We start from the raw sequence: 26,802 nt of genomic DNA on the forward strand, positions 1-26,802 counted from the left end.
TCAGTAGTCGGAGTGATTTCATAGGTCCTGACTGGCAAAGTGGGGGCTGGGATTAGGGGTCTTAGATGTTGATTGTAGCCATGTGATTTATATCAATTAGTGATAATTGTATTCAGGTGGTGGGTATCAATTGGAACTGTCATATCCATTTATAGGAGGGAGCTTATCCAGGGGGTGAATGATGTGTAAGAGGGATCTCTGAGAATAAAGGCTTAGAAGCAACTAAAGACTAGGCTCTAATATTCTATCCTTCACCACCTGGCTATCCAACTTTATTACACTACAGAGTTGGGTCAATGTCGAATGAGGGGCTTGCATGACCTAACCAAATAGCAGAGAATCCTTGATATTGTTGACCCATTTTACTTCACAGTGGGAAAGTCTTGTGTGGGTGGGGATGATTAGGGGCAGTAGGTTTCCAGGAAAAGCAACCTACTCTCGTTAGACATCCTGGTGCTTCCAGAGCTCTAAGCAGAGTTTGTACATTGCCCACTTCAACTGGCATATGTCCCACAAGTGTTTCACCCCCATGTTTGTTGTGGGGAGGATGGCACTTTACCATGGCAGGGTGAGAGGAATGCATCTTCTTGGGGGTAAAAATGAAGTGCATTAGCCTATGAGTTTTTTAATTCATTCATGGGATGTGGGCATCGCTGGCAAGGCCAACATTTATTGTCCATTCGTAATTGCCCTTGAGAAGGTGGTGGTGAGCCGCCTTCTTGAACCGCTGCCGTCCGTGTGGTGAAGGTTCTCCCACAGTGCTGTTAGGTAGGGAGTTCCAGGATTTTGACCCAGCGACGATGAAGGAACGACGATATATTTCCAAGTCAGGTTGCTGTGTGACTTGGAGGGGAATGGGGAGTTGCTGGGGTGCTTGTTCTCGTGTGGGTAGGCCCAATAACATAAGTCTCGCTCTGCAGGAATTGTGAGCCCCAGTATGTTCCTTGTTCTCTCTTGGACTGCTGTTCAGAATAGCTGAGTCCTTGGGGGATCAATCATCTGCAATGATCTCTCCCAACCAGCATTGGCTCGCAACCCTCCAGCAGTAATTACCTTATGCTGTGGTCCCTCCCCTTGGGTCCTTGATAGCGTCCGGCTCCTGCCTCAATTCCCGCTCCCTTCCGCCGGCTCTGACGTCATTCCCGCCGACTATGAGCATGAGACAGACTTTTAAAATTCAAATGAGGCCCGGCCGTTAAGTTCGACCCAGTTAAAATCGAGCCCAATGTACCAACATTGAATTCTGCTGCAGACGCTGGTTTGAAGGTTTGCTTCCATACTTGTCTCCATTCCTCTCCTGCTATCTGACAACCTATGCCTTGTTCCCAGGCTTCCCCAGGTTTTCTGGGTGTCTTTTGAACTACAAGCAATACAGAGCCAAAGGCAGAGATGTGTTTGCGGCAATCTGTTGGGGAGTGGGGTACAATTTCAGGCAGTTGGCTCATGTTGGAACTTTTGCAACATGGCCAGGTTCCAGAAAAAGTATTTAATTTGTATTTAGCAGTACTGTTCAGGTTTGGGAAGGTGGAATTTATCAGCCAGCTGTTGAAAAGGGATAATCTGGCCCCTGTCAAGGAGTTGGCCTAGCCATTCTCGTACCAGGTCCAGAATCCATCCGCTGGGAATGTGTCTGGAAGTTCTCCATTGCACCAAATTGGGCAGAGGGCCAATAGGTCCTACAGGATTTTGAGTGGTTTCTTTCCAAGCTGATAACATTGTTTCCACTCTAGGGTCTTTCTGGGCTTCTGTTCGCTTTCTCTGGGGGTCTATGAAGGGCAAAAGTTGTAAAGGGGTTGTTTTAGAGGCTCTGGACTCCACGCCCAGCCAGAGTTGTGTGAGGTTCCTGACCATAATTCTCCAGAGTTAGCTGTCTAGTAATAGTGCACGAGGATGCGAAGGCTAGTCCTTGCTTCATGTTTAAGAGCTGAAGGAGTTTGAGGTGTTTTTGTGTTTTCCTGCCTTTCCATAGGAACAAGAAGATGTGCCTATTGTGGTCTTTGAATTGACTTGACCCAACATCTGAAAAATGTAGGGGAGGTGGAGGAGTACTTTCATATTCATTGTGCGTGCTCTCCCCAGAACGAGTATGAGCAAGTTGCTCTCTCTATCTAGATCAGCATATATGCTGGTCAAGGTAGGGCAGTGTTGGGAAAATTTCATTTTGCATAACCCAAGAGGTATTTGAAACCCGATCTTCACTATGCAAAGTGGTATGACTCTTAATTATGTGTGTGTGCGAATGAGTTAGAGTGGGGAGGTATTTTCAACGAGAGATGTGGCCTCGGTTTTGTTAAGGTTATATCCTGAGAGTTAGCTAAACGCCTTGATTTTTTGTCATTATATAGGGCACTTAATCATGTCTGATCATGCACCAATTACCCTCCAGCTCACCCCCGCTAACCTACTACCCCATCCCCAGCACTGGTGCCCAAATCCCACACTTCTCGGTGACCTGGAGTTTATATGTCTTCACTGTGGATCCAGCTCGCCCACTGTATAGCCGAAAACAGTAGACCCAGTAGTTGCCTACCACTAATCTGGGAAACCACCAAAACACTCAAGGGTCACTCATATTATTGTCCTCTCCTCTACCAAGAAGTGTAGAGTACTGAAAACCCACAATAAGACCCAGAGAAAAGAATAGTGGTGCTACACGGCCAACACAAAGGACACCAAGATGAAAAAAACCTATATTCCCTGAAATAATAAGCACAGATCAGAACTCTGACCTCAATTAAGAATGATGTGGAGATGCCGGTGATGGACTGGGGTTGACAAATGTAAAGAATCTTACAACACCAGGTTATAGTCCAACAATTTTATTTGAAAATCACAAGCTTTCGGAGATTATCTCCTTCGTCAGGTGAGCGTGGGACTCCTTGAACGTTTCGCATTTATAGTCAGAGAACAATACCTGGTGATTACAGATAATCTTTCCAACTGCCCGTTGTCAAGGCAATCAAAGTGTTCAGACAGAGAGGTGTTACCTACAGGACCACCGAATATACAAACGGCCAGAACACAAGACAGAGAGAGAGAGGGAGAAACATCCAAAAGGAAGAGAAAGACAGAGAATGACCCGTTGTGGTCCTGTAGGTAACACCTCTCTGTCCGAACACTTTGATTGCCTTGACAATGGGCAGTTGGAAAGATTATCTGTAATCACCAGGTATTGTTCTCTGACTATAAATGCGAAATGTTCAAGGAGTCCCACGCTCACCTGACGAAGGAGGTAATCTCCGAAAGCTTGTGATTTTCAAATAAAACTGTTGGACTATAACCTGGTGATGTAAGATTCTTTACATTTCTCAATTAAGAATGCAGAGGACAAGCAAACTTAATATCCAAGTGAAATCAACAAGGATTCTGCAAATTTCTACACCTCAGAGTCACAGACCTTTCATCGGGCAACATCTCACCACCTTGCTATCTCCCCTTCTCTCAACTCTCCCAGGAGGAGGTGCCACTACCAGCCAAGAAGATCCAACCAGCAATACAAAGATATATCCCACAAAAGCCGTGGACAGCTACCAAGCTGAGTTCTACAAGGCCCTGCTCCCTAAACCCCTCCTACTGAAACTCATTCACAACATTGAAGAGCCAGGTCGTCTCCAGATCACGTCAAGGCAGCTATAACACAAATTCATATAAAGGCAAAGGCCCCATTATCTGTTCATCCTATGGACCCCTATATGAACTGAAAAACGATTACAAGATCCTGGCCACCAGTCTTGATACAGTTATCCCCACTTACTCCATATTGACCAAATGGGCTTTATATTTGTCTGCCATTTTTGTAACATTAGGTGCCCACTCAATGTGGTGCACCACTGAAATAGCAACAACTCTCCCCACGGTACTCTCCCTGGACGCAGAGAAGGTGTTTTGACCAGGTGGAGTGTGAATTCCTTCTCACTGTACTTGATCAAATGGCTTTCAGCAACACATTCTGGAAGTTTACTAGAATCCTACACTCCAACTCCACATTCGATGGCTTCAGCTCCCCTGTAATCCCACTGTAAGGAGGAACATAAAAGGAAACCCCATCCTCTCTAATCTTTGTCCTAGACCGCCAACCTCCACCTCCATAGCACCTCCTATCCCCGTCCCTGCCTCAGATATCGCCTGCTAAAACCCTCATCCCTGCCTTTGTCACCTTCAGACTCAATTATTCCATTGTTCCCCTGGCTGGCCCCCCATCCTCCACCCTTCATACACTTCAACTCATCTAAAACTCTGCTGCCTGTATCCTAACTCGCACCAAGTCCCGTTCATCCCTCACCCCAGTCCTCACTGACTTACATTGGCTCTCCTCACCGCCTCAAATTTAAAATTCTCATCCTTGTGTTTAAATCTCTTCACGGCCTCATCCGCTCCCATCTCTATAACCTTCTACAGCCTCCGAGAACACTGTGATCCACCAACTCTGGCTCTTGTGAATCCTCTACTCCCTTCATGAAATTGTTTCCATCACAATCACGTCTGTAAACGAATACTGTTAACGGTATGGAAATGGAAAATGACTTTTGTCAGACTGACTGCCGTTAAATTAAGGCCTGGTGCTGAAGAAGATGAATGGTACAGTTATCCTGTACCTATTAGTTTTACACCATTATGATTTTGACAGTAGCACAATCAACAACACCTAATTATACTAACTGCTTTGTGCTACTTTTTCGTCAACAAATAGCCAAGCTTTCCATATTCACTCTTAAATACAAGGGCAGAGCTCTGTTTGCCGATGAAATTGTTAATATTGGTAAAGAACTGCATATCTTGCTGGCTGTTAACTAACAGGAAAGCTTTAAGGACTGTCCAGCAGTTGTGTGGGGATTTTAAGCTTTAATGTTGAAGCGTAAAAATTTGACTTCACATTGGTTGCAGCTATACTGCAGCCGAGTGAACCTGAAGTGGTTTGAAGCAACTTCCTCCAGATGGTGTTATACCCAGGATTAAATTCTGAATTGATGCCAGCTCTGTTGAATTTATATGACACATTTTGTTTCATTAAAGTACCAAAACTGCTTTCCAACCATACAAAATTTGAATATAACTGCCATATAAAAACTCCAGGTAAGTATGCCTCCTGGCAGATAGAAATTGCAAAAGGTAATTGGACCCATTCCCCCATTAATTAGCTTAATTTCTGCTAATCACTAGCATGAAAATTTTAGCACCCTCTCAAACCTGTGCCTTATTATATGAACCATCATTGGACTCACATAAGTTACCGCGAAGTTGATTGATCTCTGCTGACAGCATCAATATTAGAAGAGGAAGTTCATGGTTCTTTGCCATGTCCCGCCAGTGTGAGAATCACGCAGAACATTACACAATAACAATGGTGTACGTTGCACCAGAAAAAAGTATGAGCGGGTCAAAATTATAGAGCGCTGAGTTCCAGCAGTGCCTCCCATGTACCTGATTAGTACAGGGCAGTTTTTTTTATTTGCTTGTAATCTGCTATTAAGAGTTGGCCATTTTAAGTGTCAAGTTTCATTGCAGTTTAAATTGAGACACTTTTGAGTCATTTTGGGAAGCTATGTTCAAAAAGAAAAATACAGCCCTTGAAATGGGAACTTCTAAGTCAACTCTGGACAAGCTCTATTTTTCCCTGAGTGGCTTTAGTTTTTGATTATTAGTATAAATGACCAATAAGAATACCAGGGGATTTACGGGAGCAGCTCGATTGCTCATGTATCCCAACAACTACAACTTCAGTTTAAATAGTGTCTCTAACAATGAAGACATCCCAACATGATACCTGAGGAGAAACAGATGACAATTAGTAGGAGAGTTAGGAGAGATGATTGAAAGCACAGTTACAAGTTTTATGAAGGTTTTTAAAGGCAGCAGAAAAATCAGAGGGGTTCGAGGAGCGAGTTCCAGCGAGTCAGAGGAGAGGGGTTAAGTGGAATTTAGGTGAAGGTTATAATCACTGATGATAAGGAGCCACTGGGGGCAAATTCAAGGGAGGAGAAAATGGAGAAAATTGATGAAGAAATCAACAAATATAACCACCGATGTTGCCTGACCTGCTGAGTGTTTCCAGCATTTTCAGTTTTTATTTCAGATGTCCAGCATCCACAGTATTTTGCTTTTGTTTCACCAAATCCTCTGACTCGTGGAGTCACATTAGCTACAACAACCAAATAACTTTGGAAAAGACACGACACAACCTGTCTTTACTCTTTACAGATACTGACGGATGTACTAGTTATTTCTAGCAAATTCTATTGTTATTCTAACCGAATAACTGACTTGAACCATACTGTGTGTCAATGTAAATATTATAATTGGTGAATTTTCGTGGTGGAAGAGAATCAGTTTTGTTTCCATATTTTATTTTGTCAAACACTCAGTTCCTCATCTGGCCTGTATTGTATTGCAGGACTTGCATGTCAAGAAGATGTTAATGAATGCAAGAAAACTCCATGTTTTCCTGGAGTCCCTTGTTTCAATAGCTTTGGATCATACAAATGTGGAAGTTGCCCAGGCAAAACGCAGGGTGACGGTCAATCTTGCAAACGTGAGTATCATATTGTACTGTTTAATTGAAGTTCACAAAGAGCTGACATTTTTATAGGCAAAGTGCCATCCACATTCTTTTGGTTCCTGTAACCAAATTCATGATATAAATGTGAAAGCTGTTATTGTAATTTAGATTGGCTGGTGTTTCTTCTATAGTCTATAAAATGTAAAACATCTGCACAGCATCTGTACAGAACTTTGAAAGGCTTTTCGGTGCAGAATGATATGAATAGTGAGAAATTAAACTTTTCCCACAAAATTAGATATTTTCAAAACTGTAAAAGGTTTTGAGAGGGGAAATAGTGAAAGATTGCTTCCCGTGGTTAGCAAATGGATAACAAGGGGCCAGAGATTCAGCATTATCACTGGAACGAAGAGACATCTTAGATAGGTTAAGAAAGGTAAACAAGCCTCCAGGGTCCAACATTTTCCATCCAAGGGTCTTGGTGGATGTGGCTGAGGAAATTGCAGATCCACTTATCGATATCTTTCAAAGCACATCAGAATTGGCAACATCCCAATGGATTGGAAAGTAGAGAATATAATCCCTGTAAAACAGGCAAGGGAGCCTTACCTTGATTGCGGGGAAAGTATTGAGACTTTGATAAGGGATAGCATTAAGGATCATCTGGAAGAACGGGCTGATTAGAGAGAGTCTGCGTGGGTTGAGAAAGGATAGGTTGTGCTCCACCAATTTTCTGGATTTTTTTTTGAGCCAATGACAGATCTGGTATATAGCAGTGAATGTCATCTATATGGATTTCAGAAAGGCATTTGACACTACCCCACAACAAAGGTGTGTGTCCATGGAATAGATGAAAAATCATTAGATTGGATTGATGAATGGCTCAAAGGTAGACAGCAAAAAATGGTGGTACGTGGGCAGTTGTCAGAGTGGAAACCAGTTGCCAGTGGAGCACTACTGGGTTTGTGTTGTGGTCGCTGTTGTTTATCATTTTTATAAATGACTTAGAGGATGGGATATTAGTGTCTTAATTTTGTGGATGATACCAAATTAGTTGCGGTGGCTGATGATGCTCACCAATGTGAGATAAGCCAAGTAGATCTGGACAGGTTAGGTCAGTGAGCAGATAGGGACAGATGGACTTCAACACACAATAGTGTAAAGTCGTGAGATTATGTAGAAGACTTGAGAATGTTGAGTACATAGATTGTTGCTATCATTAGTCAGCAACTCCATTATCAATGTATCATGCGACTACCAGGATGGTAAAAGGCGAACTAGATGGACCTTGGTCTTTTTCCTATGTAATATGCTTGAGGTAATAGAACAGTAAAGGAATTTAAGGGGTTTGGTGGCTAGATCATTAAAACCACTGATTTATGTTTGCTGGCAATCAAGAAAGAAAATTGTTGGGATACATAGCTAAGAGTGTGACTTATAAGTCAAAGGAGGTGATGTTCAAGTTGTATCTGGCTTGATGAGACCGCATCTGGAGTATTAGGTACAGTTTTGGTCTCCATATTTCAGAAAGATTACCGTGTGATTGGAGGGAGTCCAGAGGGGTGCTACGAGGCCGGTTCTCGAACATAGACTGCTGGGTTATGAAGAAAGGTTGTCTAATCTGGTCTTTACTCTCTTGAGAAGAGGAGGAGAATGAGAGGGAATTTATTAGACATCATTCAAATTTTCAGAGGTATAGAGGAATTAGAAAAGTAATTCTGTTGAGTGCAGGATTCAAGAATGGGGTCCATAGTTTAGTTAAGGGTGTCAAAGAAAATAGAAAATTTAGGAGTCATTTTTTTCACTGGATGTGTAACATTGATTTCCATTGGGAGTAGTGGAACAGAAAACCATGGAAGATGAAGTCTTGGTAGTAAATACGATTTGGGGCTTTAAATTCTAGAATCATTGTAAGGAACCTAAAAGGAAGATTGGAAGAGTAGACTCAATGGTCCATTGGTCCCTTCCTACCAAAACATTATTGTGTTATTTTAGTACTAAGGTCAGGCACAAGAAAACTAACCATCTTATTCAAAAGCATGATCATAGAAAATTTATTGAACCTAATGGCACAGGTGTTTGAACTCTCAAATAAATTAGCTACTACCCAATCATATATCAAATACTGTTGTCCCATCTGAGTGGAAGCATCAGCATGCGCATCATAAAAAAGAACCAGATTCAAACTTTGTTTACCACGGACTGGTCTTCCTACTGGCAACTATGCCAAAGAAAGAAAGACTTACATTTAGCATTGTATCATGTCCCTTAGCAACATCTCAACAACAACTTGCGTTTATATAGTGCCTTTAATATTGAAAATCACACCAAAGCACTTCACAGAGGCACAAGGAAAAGCAGAGGCCGAACCAAAGAAGCAGTAATTAGGAGGAGTAACCAAAAGCTTGGTCAAGGAGGTGGATTATAAAGAGGGTTCGAAAGAAGGAGAGGAAGGTGGAATGGTTTACTGAGGGAATTTCAGAGCAAGGGCCTTGGTGGGTGAAGTCATGGGCGCCAGTGGTGGGGTGAGAGCAGAGGCTAATGCACAAAATGCTGGAGTCAAAGGAACGGAGAGTACGAGTGCAGTGTAGGACTGGAGCAGATTATAGATATAGAGAAGGGCAATGCCATGGAGGAATTTAAACACATGGATAAGGATTTCAAATTTGAGGTGTTAGAGGAGTGAGAGCCAGTCTAGGACAGTGGGACAGCGACACTTGGTGTGAGTTAGGATATGGGCAGTAGAGTTTTTGAGGACAGAGGGTGGAGGATGGGAAGCCAGCCTCTCCTAATTCTCACACCATGGCGTGATGTCTATTGCTTTTATCTATTTTTCCTCCTGTCCCCTATGTAAAGCACCCTGGGGCATTTTCTATGTTAAAAGTAGTGTATAAATACAAGGTTGTTTTTGTAGACTTAAAATGGAAGGTGTTCCCTCAAAATTGCAGCCAGAGATTATGTGTGGAGAAAGACCTGATTAAAATAATAAAATCTTTTTGTAGATTAGGAACGAATCTCTAGGCACTAATATATAGAGGTTGGCAGACTATGGTAGAGACGATTCTGTTCTCTCTATATAATAAGCCATTAGGAAAATCCATTAGAAGTGGAGGTGCAAGCGGTAATATATAATTATTAACATCTCATCCTAATGGTATAAATCTGTTCAAAAAAACGTGATATGAAAGGAATCTGATGACACAAATCACAGTTTGGGCTGCTAAACTGTAGTTCTGGCAAAGACTCGAACTGCATTTGAGAATTGGATGTCACATCCTCCATGTGCAATGTCAACCAAGGGACAAGCCTGACTGCTTTATTCGAAGGACCTGTAGCTTGTCAGATTCTATAAGAAATACCATTTCTGAAAAGTGTAAATAAATCTCTTGTGGATTGATTCTACTTTCACTGTTTTTATTAAGCATTCATAGAATCATAGAAAGCTACGGCACAGAAGGAGGCTATTCGGCCCAACGTGTCCGTGCCAGAATAGAGCTATCCAGCTTAATCCCACTTTCCAGCACTTGGTCCGTAGCCCTGAAGGTTACGGCACTTCAAATGCACATCCAAATATTTTTTAAATTTCTGCCTCTACCACCCTTTCAGGCAGTAGTTCCAGACCCCCACCACCCTCTGGGTGAAAAAAATTCTCCTCAGCTCCCCTCTAATCCTTCTACCAATTACTTTAAATCTATGCCTCCTGGTCACTGACCCCTCTGCTAAGGGAAATAGGTCCTCCCTATCTACGCTATCTAGTCCTGTCATAATTTTATATACCTCAATTTGTTTCAAAGAAAACATCCCCAGCCTATCCAATCTTTTCTCATAGCTAAAATTCTCCAGCCCTGGCAACATCCTTGTAAATCTCCTCTGTACCCTCTCTAGTGCAATCACATCTTTCCTGTAATGTGGTGACCAGAACTGTATGCAGTACTCAAGCTGTGGCCTAACCAATGTTTTATACAATTCTAGCATAGCCTCCCTGCTCTTATATTCTATGCCTCAGCTCATAAAGAAAAGTATCCCGTTTGCCTTTTTAACCACCTTATCTACCTATCCTGCTACCTTCAGGGATCGGTGGACATGCATTCCAAGGTCCCTTTGTTCCTCTGCACCTCTTAGTGTCCACCCATTTATTGTGTACTCCCTTGCCTTGTTTGCCCTCCCCAAATGCATAACCTCACACTTCTCTGGATTGAATTCCGTTTGCCACTTTTCTGCCCACCTGACCAGTCCATTGATATCTTCCTGCAGTCTACAGCTTTCCTCCTCATTATCAACCACACGGCCAATTTTTGTATCATCTGCAAACTTCTTGATCAAGCCCCCCACATTCAAGTCCAAATCATTAATATATACCACAAAAAGTAAGGGACCTAGTACTGAGCCTTGCGGAACCCCACTGGAAACAGCCTTCCAGTCGCAAAAAAACCCGTCAGCCATTAGCCTTTGCTTCCTGCCACTGAGCCAATTTTGGATCCAACTTGCCACTTTCCCTTGGATCCCATGGGCTTTTACTTTTTTGTCAGTCACCATGTGCCTTGTCAAAATCCTTGCTAAAATCCATGTACACTGCTCCTTGTTTCCCCCTCAAAAAATTCAATCAAGTTAGTCAGACATGACCTTCCCTTAACAAATCCATGTTGACTCTCCTTGATTAATCTGTGGCTTTCCAAATAACGGTTCATACTGTCTCTCAGAATTTATTCCAATACTTTGCCCACCACCGAGGTTGGACTGACTGGCCTGTAATTACTCGGTCTGCCCTTTTCTCCCTTTTAAACAACAGTACAACGTTAGCAGTCCTCTACTACTAAGTAGTTTTAACCTGTAGTCATTGGTCTTAGAACGTGTAATTTTTTCTTCAGAAAAATATGGTGGGTATTCCATATGTTATCCAGTGAGCAATGTACTGCGAATACAAATTAATTGTTAAATCTTGGCATATTAACCCATGTACAACACATATCAGAGTTCATAGGAGACTTGGTCTAACCATGACCAGAGAGATAAAGTATAGGGAAAAGGCCTGAACTATAACAGCCTCTACTAGACTATGACCGGAGCACTACCACAGAAGTTGTTGGTGCTTAATTCATATTTACACCAGAACCATGACCTTGTGCAACTGCACTTCAACGTTCGATATCAATTCAAAAGATCTGTACAGAATATCAATGGCTAAGCATCACATACCACTTTCTGTGCCAGTGGAGTGCTCTCCCAGATAATGTCATCACCTGAAGCTCTGCCACTTAGACACAGAAGTTCAAATGCAGAATTAACCATCATTTGTTGAAAACGAGGTGCTGCAGCGTTCATTTGTCTATGGACAATGTGTCACATGCCCTATGGTACAATTTCTCCCAGTTGTTTCTGCACTGCCAGCAACTTGCAGGGTCAAATCTTGAACCATCCATGTTTTTATAATTACCTCTGGCATCACTATTTTGCGATGTCACTTAATATATGAAAATAAATCCACATACTGAGAGTTGGAATACTTTTTGTGTTTTAACATTTATTTTACTCTGCAATCCAGGTAACCTGTAACCTTGTATCTAATGCACTAAGTGCATTATTTATTCAGATTTTTATTCTGGTGCTGCCTTAAGATTTCAGCTCACTGACAAAAATGAAACATTTTAAGAGACATAGTGTGCTGACCTGTAGATGCCTGTGTCTGTTTTGTCACCCTTTTTGAATATGGGCACCCAAGTTAGCCTTGTTCCAATCTATTGATATTTCCCTAGTATTTATTGACTCTCTCATAATAATTGTCAGTGCTGCGCGAATCTCCTTGCCAGTCTCTTTCAACATTCTGGGTTACATTGGGGTTCATTTTCATCTGAATCGCTTGGGCGGTAACCTGGAGCGGATCGCCCACCCGTTGTAGATTTCAGCAGGGTGAAAATTGGGCGGGCGATCCACTCCGGAAAGATACCTCCCAGACAGTGAAGTTGAAAATTTTTTACCCCAATGGTTTCTAACCCATGTGATTTATTTGTTTTGAGCTCAGGATGTCAATCTCATTTATAACAAATGTAAGGAGTCTTACAACGCCAGGTTACAGTCCAACTGCTTTATTTAAAATCACAAGCTTTCGGAGGCTTCCTCCTTCGTCAGGTGAATGTGGGATTCCCTGAAAGGTACTGCATATATAGTCAGAGAACAATGCCTGGTGATTACAGATAATCTTTCCAACTGCCTGTTATCAAGGCAATCAAAGAAGTTGAATAGTATTCAGACAGAGAGACATTAGATACAAGACTACTGAATATACAAACGGTCAGAACCCAAAGACAGACAGAGAGAGAGAGAGAGAAACATCCAAAAGGAAGAGAAAGAGAGAGAATGACCAGTTGTATTAAAAACAGATAACTTTTTCTCGCTGGTGGGGTTACGTGTAGCGTGACATGAACCCAAGATCCCGGTTGAGGCCGTCCTCATGAGTGTGGAACTTGGCTATCAATTTCTGCTCGACGATTTTGCGTTGTCGTGTGTCTCGAAGGCCGCCTTGGAGAACGCTTACCCGAAGATCGGTGGCTGAATGTCCTTAACTGTTGATGTGTTCCCCGACTGGGAGGGAACCCTCCTGTCTGGCGATTGTTGCACGGTGTCCGTTCATCCGTTGTCGCAGTGTCTGCATGGTCTCGCCAATGTACCATGTTCCGGGGCATCCTTTCCTGCAACATATGAGGTAGACAACGTTGGCTGAGTCTCAGGAGTATGAACCATGCACCTGGTGGGTGGTGTCCTCTCGTGTGATGGTGGTATCTGTGTCGATGATCTGGTATGTCTTGCAGAGGTTGCTGTGGCAGGGTTGTGTGGTGTCGTGGGCGCTGTTCTCCTGAAAGCTGGGTAATTTGCTGCGAACGATGGTCTGTTTGAGGTTAGGTGGCTGTTTGAAGGCAAGTAGTGGAGGCGTGGGGATGGCCTTAGCGAGGTGTTCGTCGTCATCGATGACATGTTGAAGGCTGCGAAGAACATGGCGTAGTTTCTCCGCTCCGGGGAAGTACTGGATGACGAAGGGTACTCTGTTGGTTGTGTCCCGTGTTTGTCTTCTGAGGAGGTCTATGCGATTTTTCGCTGTGGCCCGTCGGAGCTGTCGATCAACGAGTCAAGCGTCATATCCCGTTCTTACGAGGGCGTCTTTCAGCATCTGTAGGTGTCCATCGCGTTCCTCCTTGTCTGAGCAAATCCTGTGTATTTGCAGGGCCTGTCCATAAGGGATGGCCTCTTTGACGTGGTTAGCGTGATAGCTGGAAAAGTGGAGCATCATAAGGTTGTCCGTGGGCTTGCGGTAGAGTGAGGTGCTGAGGTGCCCGTCTTTGATGGAGATTCGTGTGTCCAAGAAAGAAACCGATTCTGAGGAGTAGTCCATGGTGAGTTTGATGGTGGGATGGAACTTGTTGATGTTATCGTGTAGTCTCTTCAGTGATTCTTCGCCATGGGTCCATAGGAAGAAAATGTCGTCGATGTATCTGGTGTATAGCGTTGGTTGGAGGTCCTGTGCAGTGAAGAAGTTGTGCTTGAACTTGTGCATGAAAATGTTGGCGTATTGGGGTGCGAATTTGGTCCCCATGGCTGTTCCGTGTGTTTGGGTAAAGAACTGGTTATCGAAGGTGAAGACATTGTGATCCAGGATGTGACCCTTCGTCGTCCAGTACTTCCCCGGAGCGGAGAAACTACGCCATGTTCTTCGCAGCCTTCAACATGTCATCGATGACGACGAACACCTCGCTAAGGCCATCCCCACGCCTCCACTACTCGCCTTCAAACAGCCACCTAACCTCAAACATCGTTCGCAGCAAATTACCCAGCTTTCAGGAGAAAAGCATCCACGACACCACACAACCCTGCCACAGCAACCTCTGCAAGACATGCCAGATCATCGACACAGATACCACCATCACACGAGAGGACACCACCCACCAGGTACATGGTTCATACTCCTGCGACTCGGCCAACGTTGTCTACCTCATATGTTGCAGGAAAGGATGCCCCGGAGCATGGTACATTAGCGAGACCATGCAGACACTGCGACAACGGATGAACGGACACCGCGCAACAATCGCCAGACAGAAGGGTTCCCTCCCAGTCGGGGAACACTTCAACAGTCAAGTGCAGTCAGCCACCGATCTTCGGGTAAGCATTCTCCAAGGCGGCCTTCGAGACACACGACAACGCAGAATCGTCGAGCAGAAATTGATAGCCAAGTTCCGCACCCATGAGGACGGCCTCAACCGGAATCTTGGGCTCATGTCATGCTACACGTAACCCCACCAGCGAAAAAAAGTTATCTGTTTTTAATACAACTGGTCATTCTCTCTCTTTCTCTTCCTTTCGGATGTTTCTCTCTCTCTCTCTCTCTCTCTGTCTTTGGGTTCTGACCGTCAGTATATTCAGTAGTCTTGTATATAATGTCTCTCTGTCTGAACATTGTTCAACTCCTTTGATTGCCTTGATAACTGGCAGTTGGAAAGATTATCTGTAATCACCAGGCATTGTTCTCTGATTATATATGCGGTACCTTTCAGGGAATCCCACACTCACCTGACGAAGGAGAAAGCCTCCAAAAGCTTGTGACTTTAAATAAAGCTGTTGGACTAATACCTGGTGTTGTAAGACTCCTTACATTTGTCCACCCCAGTCCATCACTGGCATTTCCACATCATTTATAACAAAGTCTTGAATTATGTCTTGCTACTCTATTGTTGGGAAAGGTATGTTGTTCATGACTTCCTTTGTGAGTTCTTGTTGGAAGAATCAGAGTATTTACATTTATAATGGAAACTTTCTATGTAAACTGTCACACTGTAATTACACACTCCCATCAGAGGTGCAGTTTTGTATCTCCCAGCTCCTTAGCTTCTACTGCAGAGAAGCTCCCATACTGCATCGAACGCTAATTTTCTGCTTCCTAAATTGCTATAAGTTTTGCTATTTAACTATAAATAATAATATTAACTCAAAAGTACTACATAAAAATAAGGACAGAATGTCTGATTTTAAAATTGGGACTGAATTATGTCTATACATCCTTGTCCAACTATCCCCTCCCCTCTAACCCTGCTTCACTTCAAGGCTACACTTCGTCATGATTACCTGTGTGCAGTGCCACAGGAGATTGAGTAGCATAGAGTAACACTTCGAAACACATCAGCCACATTCCAGTTGTTACACTGTCAAAGATACCATTTTCTGTTTAACACTTAATAAAATGGGAAAGAAAACAATCATTTCTAATATATAGAGAAACATCGCTGCCAACAAAAAATAAAAAGCTGCCAACTTCTACATAACAGCAAGAGCATAATGTTCTTCTTAAAAACTACCTATTATGTATAGTTTCTATCGAGACAATTTTAGGGAAAAAGTGTGGTTCATTTTGGAATATGCCCATTAAGAGCTGCTTCTTAGGTGTTGTACATGTGCCATGTCATTTGCATCATCCTGTTATTTTTAACATGAGTGACATTTTCACTGTCCTTCCAACCTTGAAGAAAGGGACAACAACCTGCAAGGCAACTTAGTATCAAAAAGTGAACGGGGACCCTTAAGAACCAAATGAAAAATTGACTGAAAATGAAACTCTAATGCTATTTAGTTAATAACATCCCACAAGTGACTTTACTATAAAATACATTTTGTTGTTGCTGCCTAACCCATTATTTTCCATAGCCAGGTTAAGAACTCCCTGGGCACCAAGAACATGCGGTGGGGTGGGGGGGGGGTGGTAGAGAGGGGAGGGGAGGGGAGGGGGAAGGGGGGGAAGGGAAGAGAAGAGGGAGGAGGGGGGGAACACCTCCACACTTCCCCGCAAAATCCCCACCCATGTAGTAAAATGCATGAAGAAATAGGGACGTGGAATATTTACACACTGCATTAATAATAAAGCAAATAATACCACAATATGCTATGATTAAATGAAACTGTGCCCCGGCAAGGGCCTCATATTTGGCTAAACCCATGGGCAGTCCCATTTCTTTTCATTCGCACTTGTGTTCTGTCCAACATCCAGCTCTGGATGAGCCGTAATTTCTTCCAGTTAAAAAATCCATAAAACCACTTAAGCATTTTAATAGTTTATTTTTCCTGATAATTACTATTCTCTGCTGCCTTTTAATCATGGATTAATTCCAAGATATACAAGATTTATTTACTTTGATTTGCTTTTATTTGTGCTGATTTAGATCATTATTAATTGCATTCTTGATTTAACTCTAAACTCCATTAACTGCTTTGTTTCCCTATTGTCAGCTGTGAGCAGCACTGTTTTACATTTTGTTAAGTGTAATGACACTATCAGTACACTAGGGTGACATTAGCGAGATCGCACTGGGTCCAGGCCAATAGAGACTTGCAAGGAGGCTGCTGGGCACGATCTGCAATTGTGACCGAATTGGCAAGTACTTTCCTTAATGATGTAATTGAAATTGTAGTTTTAGGTATGAGTTTTTGTTTTGTTTATTGATTTGTTTGGTGTAATGTCTGTGGAAACATTCTTTTACATGAGGAAAATTATATAAATGTATAGTTTGAGTAGAACATTGGTTTCTCCTTCCAGTAGCAAAGCACTTCTAACTTCAAAACTGAATTAGCCAAAATATAGAGTAGTTCTTAAAGGGGTGTTGCCTTCCTGAGAAAGTGTTTGTCTAATCTTTGTTTTGGAGGGAGAAGAGCCAGCAAAGGCAAATTCACCTTTGTCACTTGACACACTTAAGTTGTTCCTAGTGTTTGTAAACAAGTGAAAAAAAAGATTTGCAAGTTTGCCAGGTATCAGTCTTCTTTGCTTTGCAATTTTAACTTGCTCTGTCCGAAGTGAACAGGGCGGTAGTGGCCCAAAATTGGCATTGGGCCACTTACTGCCCCATTTACATTTTCACTTCGGCTACTGCCATCCTGGGTAAGGTCCTGAGATAGATGGCCTGAGCACCTGCCTGTTTCAGATAGGGGGCCACTTGTAATATGCAAATTGGGGACCTATGACATGCCTGGACTCCGATTGCAATTTTGAGGTACAAGTAGGCAGAGCCTGCGCCACGCACCCTATGCCAATTTGTACCTAACCAGCAGTTCAACATTCAGGCTTGGGCTGATAAGTGGCAAGGAACATTCGTGCCAGACAAGTGCCAGGCAATGACCATCTCCAACAAGAGAGAGCCTAACCACCTCCCCTTGACATTCAATGGCATTACCATTGCCAAATCCCCCATCAACAACATTCTTGGGGTCACCATTGACCAGAAACTTTCTGGACCAGCCACATAAATACTGTGGCTACAAGAGCAGGTCAGAGGCTGCGTATTCTGCAGCGAGTGATTCACTTCCTGACTCCCCAGAGCCTTTCCACCATGTACAAGGCACAAGTCAGGAATGTGATGGAATACCCTCCCCACTTGCCTGGATGAGTACAGCTCCAACAACACTCAAGAAGCACACCATCCAGGACATCAATCCCGCTTGATTGGCACCCCATCCACCACCCTAAACATTCACTCACTTCACCACCGGCACACCGTGGCTGCAGTGTGTACCATCCACAGGATGCACTGCAGCAACTCGCCAAGGCTTCTTCGACAGCACCTCCCAAACCTGCGACGTCTACCACCTAGAAGGACAAGGGCAGCAGGCACATGGGAACAATACCACCTGCACGTTCCCCTCCAAGTCACACACCATCCCGACTTGGAAATATATCGCTGTTCCTTCGTCGTCGCTGGGTCAAAATCGTGGAACTCCCTACCTAACAGCACTGTGGGAGAACCTTCATCACACGGACTGCAGTGGTTCAAAAAGGCGGCTCACCACCACCTTCTTAAGGGCAATTAGGGATGGGCAATAAATGCTTGCCTTGCCAGTGACGGCCACATCCCATAAACTAATTTTTTAAAAAGTTCTTAAAGTGACCACTCAAAACAGCTTAGGAACATAAGGACATAAGAAATAGGAACACGAGTAGGCCATACGGCCTCTCCAGCCTGCTCCGCCATTCAATCAGATCATGGCTTATCTTCAACCTCAACTCCACTTTACTGCCCGATCCCCATATCCTTTGATTCCCCTAGAGTTCAAAAATCTCCAGTTTAGGAAATTATTAGAGTCCAAACAGGAAATGTTTAATTTTTTTTTGATTTGGCTATCCTGAACCCGCAAAAACACTCCAGCAACGCTGCTGGTCTGTGCGAGGTCCCCTGCAGTTTACACAGATTTTGGTAAAATGCATTCTTTTAATGCTAGCGCCCCATCCTTCTCTGACTCTCTCTCTCCAGCTCTGTGCAAGTCCAGATTTGTTGTTTTAATGCCTGGTGGCCAGGCTGTATTACAGCATGAAGCTGATACTCGGGGGTTTCCAAATTTGCTTCAATTATGTTTGTTTTTTTCTCTTAAGACAAGGAGAAATGAAAAGCTCTGGGGAAGAGACGCAACTGAAAATGGCCAAAATAAGCAAACAAAATCATCAAAAATAAACACCAAAATGGCAAACCTTAATCTTACAACATTGTTAAATGGTGTAGGATGGTGGCCTTTTTACAAGTCTCAGCACAACAGTAAAAGTGAACAGTATGGTCTTTGCAAAGAATGTTTATCTTTTATCGCAGTGACCTGCTTATTAAAGGTCTGAAATGTAACTCAACCAGTGCCAACATCGAACACTCCTAGGTCAGGTATAACTTAGCCAGAGGCATTTCCTTTGCTACATATCCTTATAATCTCTAAGAAAGATTGGCAATTTGTATTGTGAACTCATGCCAACTAGAAGCTAAGTTGAGAGACAGTTTAAACTAATTTCATATAGGAATGGCTAGTAGAGAGAGGAGACTTTCAGTCTGAAGTTGGATTTGAAGTCAGATCCCAGAGAGGAAGGGAACACACTGCGTCACCAAGTCTCAACAGAGAGAGAGACAATCACTCCATCAATCTGAGCTGGTTTGGAACTCTATCCTAAAGATCAAAGAACAGGGTACTAAACCAATGGTGTACTACCAGCCCCTGTTTTTTCCTCCGTTTTTCGGCCCTTCTCTCGTGAAAGCACTAGCTCTTGGTGGGGCACAGCTGGCTGCCCTCTGGTACTTCAATCCAGTGGCCATATTTCATGAATAAACCCAGACGTTGAGGGCTGGCAGGCTATTTGATCAAGGAGAGTGTAAAAACCTAGCCAGTCTTGATGTCATCCGATATCCCGAGTCAAAAGAAGCAGAACAACACTGTAGCTTAAAAAAATAACATTTTTAATAAGACCAAAAACTAAGAAGTAGTGTTAAACAAATGCAAACAAGGTCATATGAGAAATATTAATAGAAAGATACAAAAATCATTTAATAGTACCCTAGGTTGCTGAGCGAAGTAAGTGTGGAAATTGCAGAAGTACTGGCCATAATCTTCCAAACAGCCTTAGATACGGGGGTGGTGCCAGAATTGCAAATGTTACACCCTTGTTCAAAAAAGGATGGAAGGATAAACCCAGCAACTACAGGCCATTCAGATTAACCTCGGTGGTGGGGAAACTTTTAGAAATGATAATCTGGGACAAAATTAACAGTCACTTGGACAAGTGTGGATTAATTAAGGAAAGCCAGCACGGATTTGTTAAAGGCAAATCCTGCTTAACCAACTTGATTGAATTTTTTGATGAGGTGACAGAGAGGGTCGATGAGGGCAATGCGGTTGATGTGGTGTATATGGATTTCCAAAAGGTGTTTGATAAAGTGCATAATTGGCTTGTCATCAAAGTTGAAGCCCATAGAATAAAAGGAGCAGTGGCAGCATGGATACAAAATTGACGAAGTAATAGGAAACAGAGAGTAGTGGTGAACGGTTGTTTTTCAGACTGTAGGGAGGTGTACAGTGGTGTTCCCCAGGGGTCGGTACTTGGACCATTGCTTTTTTTGATATATATTAATAACTTGTACTTGGGTGTACAGGGCACAATTTCAAAATCTGCAGATGACACAAAACTTGGAAGTGTAGTGAACAGTGAGGAGGACAGTGATAGACTTCAAGAAGATATAGATAGGCCGGTGGATTGGGCGGACACATGGCAGATGAAATTTAACGCAGAAAAGTGTGAAGTGATACATTTCAGTAGGAAGAACGAGGAGAGGCAATATAAACTAGAGGGTACAATTCTAAAAGGGTTGCAGCAACTCAGAGATCTGGGGGTATATGTGCTCAAATCATTGAAGGTGGCAGGGCAGGTTGAGAAAGCGGTTAAGAAAGCATACGAGACCCTGGGCTTTTTAAATAGAGGCATAAAGTACAAAAGCAAGGAGGTTATGATGAGCCTTTATAAAACACTGGTTCAGCCACAACTGGAGTATTGTGTCCAGTTCTGGGCACCGCACTTTAGGAAGGATGTGAAGGCCTTAGAGAGGGTGCAGAAGAGAAAGAGATTTACTTGAATGATTCCAGGGATGAGGGACTTCAGTTACATGCATATACTGGAGAAGCTGGGGTTGTTCTCCTTAGGGCAGAGAAGGTTGAGAGGAGATTTGATGGAGGTATTCAAAATCATGAAGGGTTTAGACAGAGTAGATAGAGAGAAACTGTTCCCATTGGCGGAAGGGTCAAGAACCAGAGGACATAGATTTAAGGTGATTGGCAAAAGGCAACATGAGAAAAACATTTTTACACAGCAAGTGGTTGTGATCTGGAATGTACTGCCTGAGGGGGTGGTGGAACATAGGATCAGGAGTAGGCCATTCAGCCCCTCAAGCTCACTCTGACATTTGATAAGATCATGGCTAATCTGTGATCTAACTCCATATACCTGCCTTTGGCCCATATCCCTTATGAGGAGGGAGATTCAATCATGTCTTTCAAAAGGGAATTAGATAAGTACTTGAAGGGAAAAAATTTGCAAGGCTACGGGATAGGGCGGGGAAGTGGGACTAGCTGGATTGCTCTTGCAGAGAGCCGGCACGTACTCGACGGGCCGAATGGCCTCCTTCTGTGCTGTGACCATTCTATGGTTCTAATAGTTAAATAAGATACTATACTAACATAAGCCGATATTTAAACAACTAAATGTTGGAAAATTGTTAGATTAATAAAATATAAGGGGAGATTTTAACCCCCTCCACCTGGCGAAAATGAGGCAGCAGCGGAGTTAAAATAGAGGTGGTGGACTTACTGCCCATTTCCTGCTCTGCCGCCATTTTCCATGGGCCTTATGCTGGGTGACCGAGGCACCCATCTGAATCACGCAGGAGCATCATCAGTGTATGCAAATCAGCTTCCTACAAAATACACAGGACCCCAATTCAGTTTTTATGGCCTACTGCGTGAGCCATGAATGCTCCACTCAGTAAAGCCTGGCGACGCAGGAGAAAAGGCCCGAAAAGTTAAGTGTTAAAATTATTTTTGTGGGTCACGAGGATCAGGAATTCTGCTCCTGTCTCCACAAGAATAATGTGGGCTGCTGCCGGTTCAGGCACCGCCCCACCCCGCACCCACCCCGCACCGCCCCCGCCCCTCAACTCCCTCCCAGACCTATCTTCTTGCTGGCTGTGTCGGCTTATGGGCTGCCCAATATTGCTACAGGGCGATGCCATATTGAGGTTCGTCAGTGGCGTGTTAATAAGTTCTGGTCCTCGAAGTGGACCTGTCATCCCACCTCAGAAATCAGGGGGCCGACCCTCACACTTCACCAGCTGCCCAATAATTAAAATCTACCCTGTAATCTGAAAATCAAAAATGTGTTATAACACCTCAAAATCAGACCTATGACCTAAAGCCATCAATCTCTTTCAAAAATATATCCACAAGTTAGATTTGCAAAACATTTTATGAAGCGATGATTTCAAATCTGTACCCATTACACTTGAATTACATTTCTGCTGTACCAATAAGTTATGTCAAATAATTAATTTTGAAATGCACAGTTTAAGTCATGTTCCATTACAAGTGAGGAAAGGGGGATGGCACATCCAAACATGGCTGATTCATTCACAGGAGAATCATTTATGTCAGACCCACTTAGATTAGTTCCTTGGTCGCTATAATAGCATCTCAGCACAAATACTCCGTGATATCCCAATTCTTCCCTTCACTTGCAGCAGAAATGCAGAACACCATTAGGTCTAAATTTATCAGACTCCAGAATAAGCTTCAGTTCACTGAAGAAACTTTACGATGGAAAGAGTTAAAGGATGAATAGATGATAATGACAGCCCATTGAGCGCTATGTTATCTGTCCTTAAACCATCTGCCTCTATTTGGGAGTAATATTGCTTTGTCCTAGAGACCTTTTGTGCATTAAAAAAACAGCTGTAACTATCTCCAGTGTTGCACTTTGCCATTAATCACTGCCTTTCAGTATAACTAAAGTATGTTCACAATCATTTAATACTGAATTCCAGCAATATAGTTACAGGCTGGATTCCCAAGATAAACAGTGCATCCTTCCAGCTGGAATATATGATCTAAGTCCAAAGTTCTGTTGATTTTTTTTAACTCTAAACTCAGTGTCTGTTCGTGCTTTCAGCAGTATAAATACTAAATTTCCTTTTTTAACAAATGGATCAGAAATACTGGAAAAGACGTTAAGAAAACATTTAATCTTTGATATCATAGGCTGTTGTGCAGACATTGCTATTAGAATTCTTCAAACGCTAATGGTTGATCCTATGATTATTCTTTTATTCTACTGCTTTGAGATGACAAGGAAACAGTGCTTAAGATGGCCTTCATTGCAAGAGGATTTGAGTACAGGAGCAAGGATGTCTTACTGCAGTTATACAGGGCCTTGGTGAGACCGCATCTGGAGTATTGTGTGCAGTTTTGGTCTCCTTATCTGAGGAAGGATGTCCTTGCCATGGAGGGAGTGCAACAAAGGTTTACCAAACTGATTCCTGGGATGGCAGGACTGACATATAAGGAGGGACTGGGTCGACTAGGCCTATATTCACTCGAGTTTAGAAGAATGAGAGGTGATCTCATCGAAACATATAAAATTCTAACAGGACTAGACAGACTAGATGCAGGAAGGATGTTCCCGTTAGCTGTGGAGTCCAGAACCAGGGGTCACAGTCTCAGGATACGGGGTATGCCATTTAGAACCGAGATGAGGAGAAATTTCTTCTCTACCACAGAAGGCAGTGGAGGCCAAGTCATTAGATGTATTCAAGAAGGAGATAGATATATTTCTTAATGCTAAAGGGATCAAGGGATATGGGGAAAAAGCGGGAACAGGGTACTGAGTTAGACGATCAGCCATGATCATTTTGAATGGCTGAGCAGGCCCGAAGGGCCGAATGGCCTACTCTTGCTCCTATTTTCTATGTTTCTATAGACTGTACAGGCTGATTATTCGGTCATTTCCGGCAAGTTGCAGTAAGATCTGTTTTCTACCAATGCTGACGGTCTTTTAAAGATGTTAGATGGCCTTTCCTATGTCCATTTGGTTAATATCTGTATCTCCCCCTCCTTTATTTTTCAGGTAACCACAAGTCACAAACCATTCCTTAATTTTTCACAGCACCAATCATAACTAGCCCTATGCTTCATTCATACATTGGAATTTGGAGCATTTCCAAATTAGGTGCTAATCCAAGTTAGTTGAGATTTGCTACAGTGAATATCACTTGGTAAGGCTTTATTTAAGTTCCTGTGGTAGAGTAGTACTTAAAATTTAAATTAATATCCTAACTATGAGAAATAACAGTTTAATAGTACTTTAATAACTAACACACATTTAATAAAGTAATGCAAGCAGAATAATTAATATTTTTTTTAAACTCTGGAAAGACAGCACTGTTCCAGTTTTTAAATGATTGGAATATGTTATTATTTTTTAATAAGTATTTTGAAAGGTGGAGGATCTCACATTTGAAGAGCTTCTCCATTTATGAGTAACTGGAAATGATAACAAGCATTGAGTGCGATAGTTGCACTAACCTGTTCTCAATTCATTTCGGTACGGAATTGCATCATTTTGTATGTTTAATACTTAGAATGTTTTGTTAAGTGCTTTACTAATAGAGTTTGCTTTAAACAAATTACAGATTGATTATAGGGCTGAAGCTCTGCATATGAAATGAGTGAATGATACAGCCTACATTAAAGTTGAACAAAATATCTTAATGGCTGTTTGCCCGGATCAAAGTTTTAGAAATTCTAGCTGGGATGACCAAAATTTAAACCAGGGTGAGCAAAATTGAACCACTTGTAGCCTGACTAACCATTATTGTAAAATAATGGTTACTCAGGGCTACTGGAGACACAGCAGAAACTGAGATATACAAATCCTTCTACAGGCATTAATCCCATGGTTTTACATTGAGCCAATCTGACACATCTCATTCAGATGTCACCTTTTAATTGGTAGCCAATCAGGGTACCAACTCACCAAATTGGGAACCCCCAAAGATATTTGTAGCTCAGGTCATGTAATATAGCTTACCAGTCCAGCTCATGTGCTAAAGGTAGCTGCCAACTGTGCTTCCATTGACTGGAAGTCAACCCTGCCTCATATTTTTGGTAGGACTATTACTAACCTGATATTTATACTAATAATTTGACTTTAACATTCACTTTTCGTTCCAACAAATCTATGAAATTATTTTATATTGCAAGTCATAGATAAACGTAATTTGATTTTAATCAAGTTAAGAACAATGCATTATTAGGGTGGCGCAAAAGAATCATAGAATGATAGAAAATTTATGGCACAGAAGGAGGCTTTTCGGCCCATCATGTCCATGCCAGCCGAAAATAAGCCACCCAGCTTAATCCCACTTTCCAGCACTTGGTCCATAGTCTTGTAGGTCACGGCACTTCAGGTGCACATCCAGGTACTTTTTAAATGAGTTGAGGGTTTCTGCCTCTACCACCCTTTCAGGCAGTGAGTTCCAGACCCCTACCACCCTCTTGGTGAAACAATTTTTCCTCAGCTCCCCTCTAATCCTTCTACCAATCACTTTAAATCTATGCCCCCTGGTTATTGACCTCTCTGCTAAGGGAAATAGGTTCTTCCTATCCACTCTATCTAGGCCCCTCATAATTTTGTACACCTCAATTGAATCACCCGTCAGCCTCCTCTGTTCCAAAGAGAACAACCCCAGCCTATCCAATCTTTCCTCATAGCTAAAATTCTCCAGTCCTGGCAACATCCTCGTAAATCTCCTCTGCACCCTCTCTAGTGCAATTACATCCTTCCTGTAATGTGACCAGAACTGTACAAAATACTCAAGCTGTGGCGTAACCAGTGTTTAATATAATTCCAGCATAACCTCCCTGCTCTTACATTCTATGCCTTGGCTAATAAAGGAAAGTATTCCATATGCCTTCTTAACCACCATATCTACCTGTCCTGCTACCTTCAGGGATCTGTGGACATGCACTCCATGCACTTCCTCTATACCTTTCAGTATCCTCCCATTTATTGTACACTCCCTTGCCTTCCCCAAATGCATTACCTCATACTTCTCCGGATCGAATTCCATTTGCCACTTTCCTGCACACCTGACCAGTCCATTGATATCTTCCTGCAGTCTACAGCTTTCCTCCTCACTATCAACCACACAGCCAATTTTTGTATCATCTGCAAACTTCTTAATCATGCCCCCTACATTTAAGTCCAAATCATTAATATATATATCACAAAAAGCAAGGAACCTAGTACTGAGCCCTGCGGAACCCCACTAGAAACAGTCTTCCAGTCACAAAAACACCCGTCGACCATTACCCTTTGCTTCCTGCCACTGAGCCAATTTTGGATCCAACTTGCCGCTTTCCCTTGGATCCCATGGGCTTGTACTTTTTTGACCAGTCTGCCATGTAGGATCTTGTCAAAAGCCTTGCTAAAATCCATCTAGACTACATCAAATGCACTACCCTCATCGACCCTCCTTGTCACCTCCTCAAAAAATTCAATCAGGTTAGTCAGATACGACCTTCCCTTAACAAATCCATGCTGACTGTCCTCGATTACTCTGTGCCTTTCTAAGTGACGGTTTATCCTGTCCCTCAGAATTGATTCCAATAATTTGCTCACCACCGAGGTTAGACTGACTGGCCTGTAATTACTCGGTCTATCCCTCACTCCCTTTTTAAACAACGTTTCAACATTAGCAGTCCTCCAATCCTTCAGCATCACACCTGTATCCAGTGACAATTGGAAAATGATGCTCAGAGCTTCCGCTATTTCCTCCCTTGCTTCTTTTAACAGCCTGAGATACATTTCATCCACCCCTGGTGATTTATCTACTTTCAAAGATGCTAATCCCCTTAATACTTCCTCTCTCGCTAAGTTTATCCCATTCAATATTTCACACTCCTCCTTAACTACAATGTCTGCATCA

General features: G+C 42.7%; 1 protein-coding gene across 1 annotated transcript in view; it reads left to right on the plus strand.

The window, feature by feature from the left end:
- Positions 1–26,802, plus strand: part of si:ch211-246m6.5 (von Willebrand factor D and EGF domain-containing protein) — a 222,272-nt gene that overhangs the window by 150,472 nt on the left and 44,998 nt on the right. Inside the window, exon 19 of the mRNA XM_067987197.1 lies at positions 6,392–6,529. Coding sequence (XP_067843298.1) covers positions 6,392–6,529 — 138 coding nt within the window. The remainder of the gene's footprint in view (positions 1–6,391; positions 6,530–26,802) is intronic.

The sequence above is a fragment of the Heptranchias perlo genome, chromosome 7, assembly GCF_035084215.1.
Source record: "Heptranchias perlo isolate sHepPer1 chromosome 7, sHepPer1.hap1, whole genome shotgun sequence".
Taxonomy (NCBI): domain Eukaryota; kingdom Metazoa; phylum Chordata; class Chondrichthyes; order Hexanchiformes; family Hexanchidae; genus Heptranchias; species Heptranchias perlo.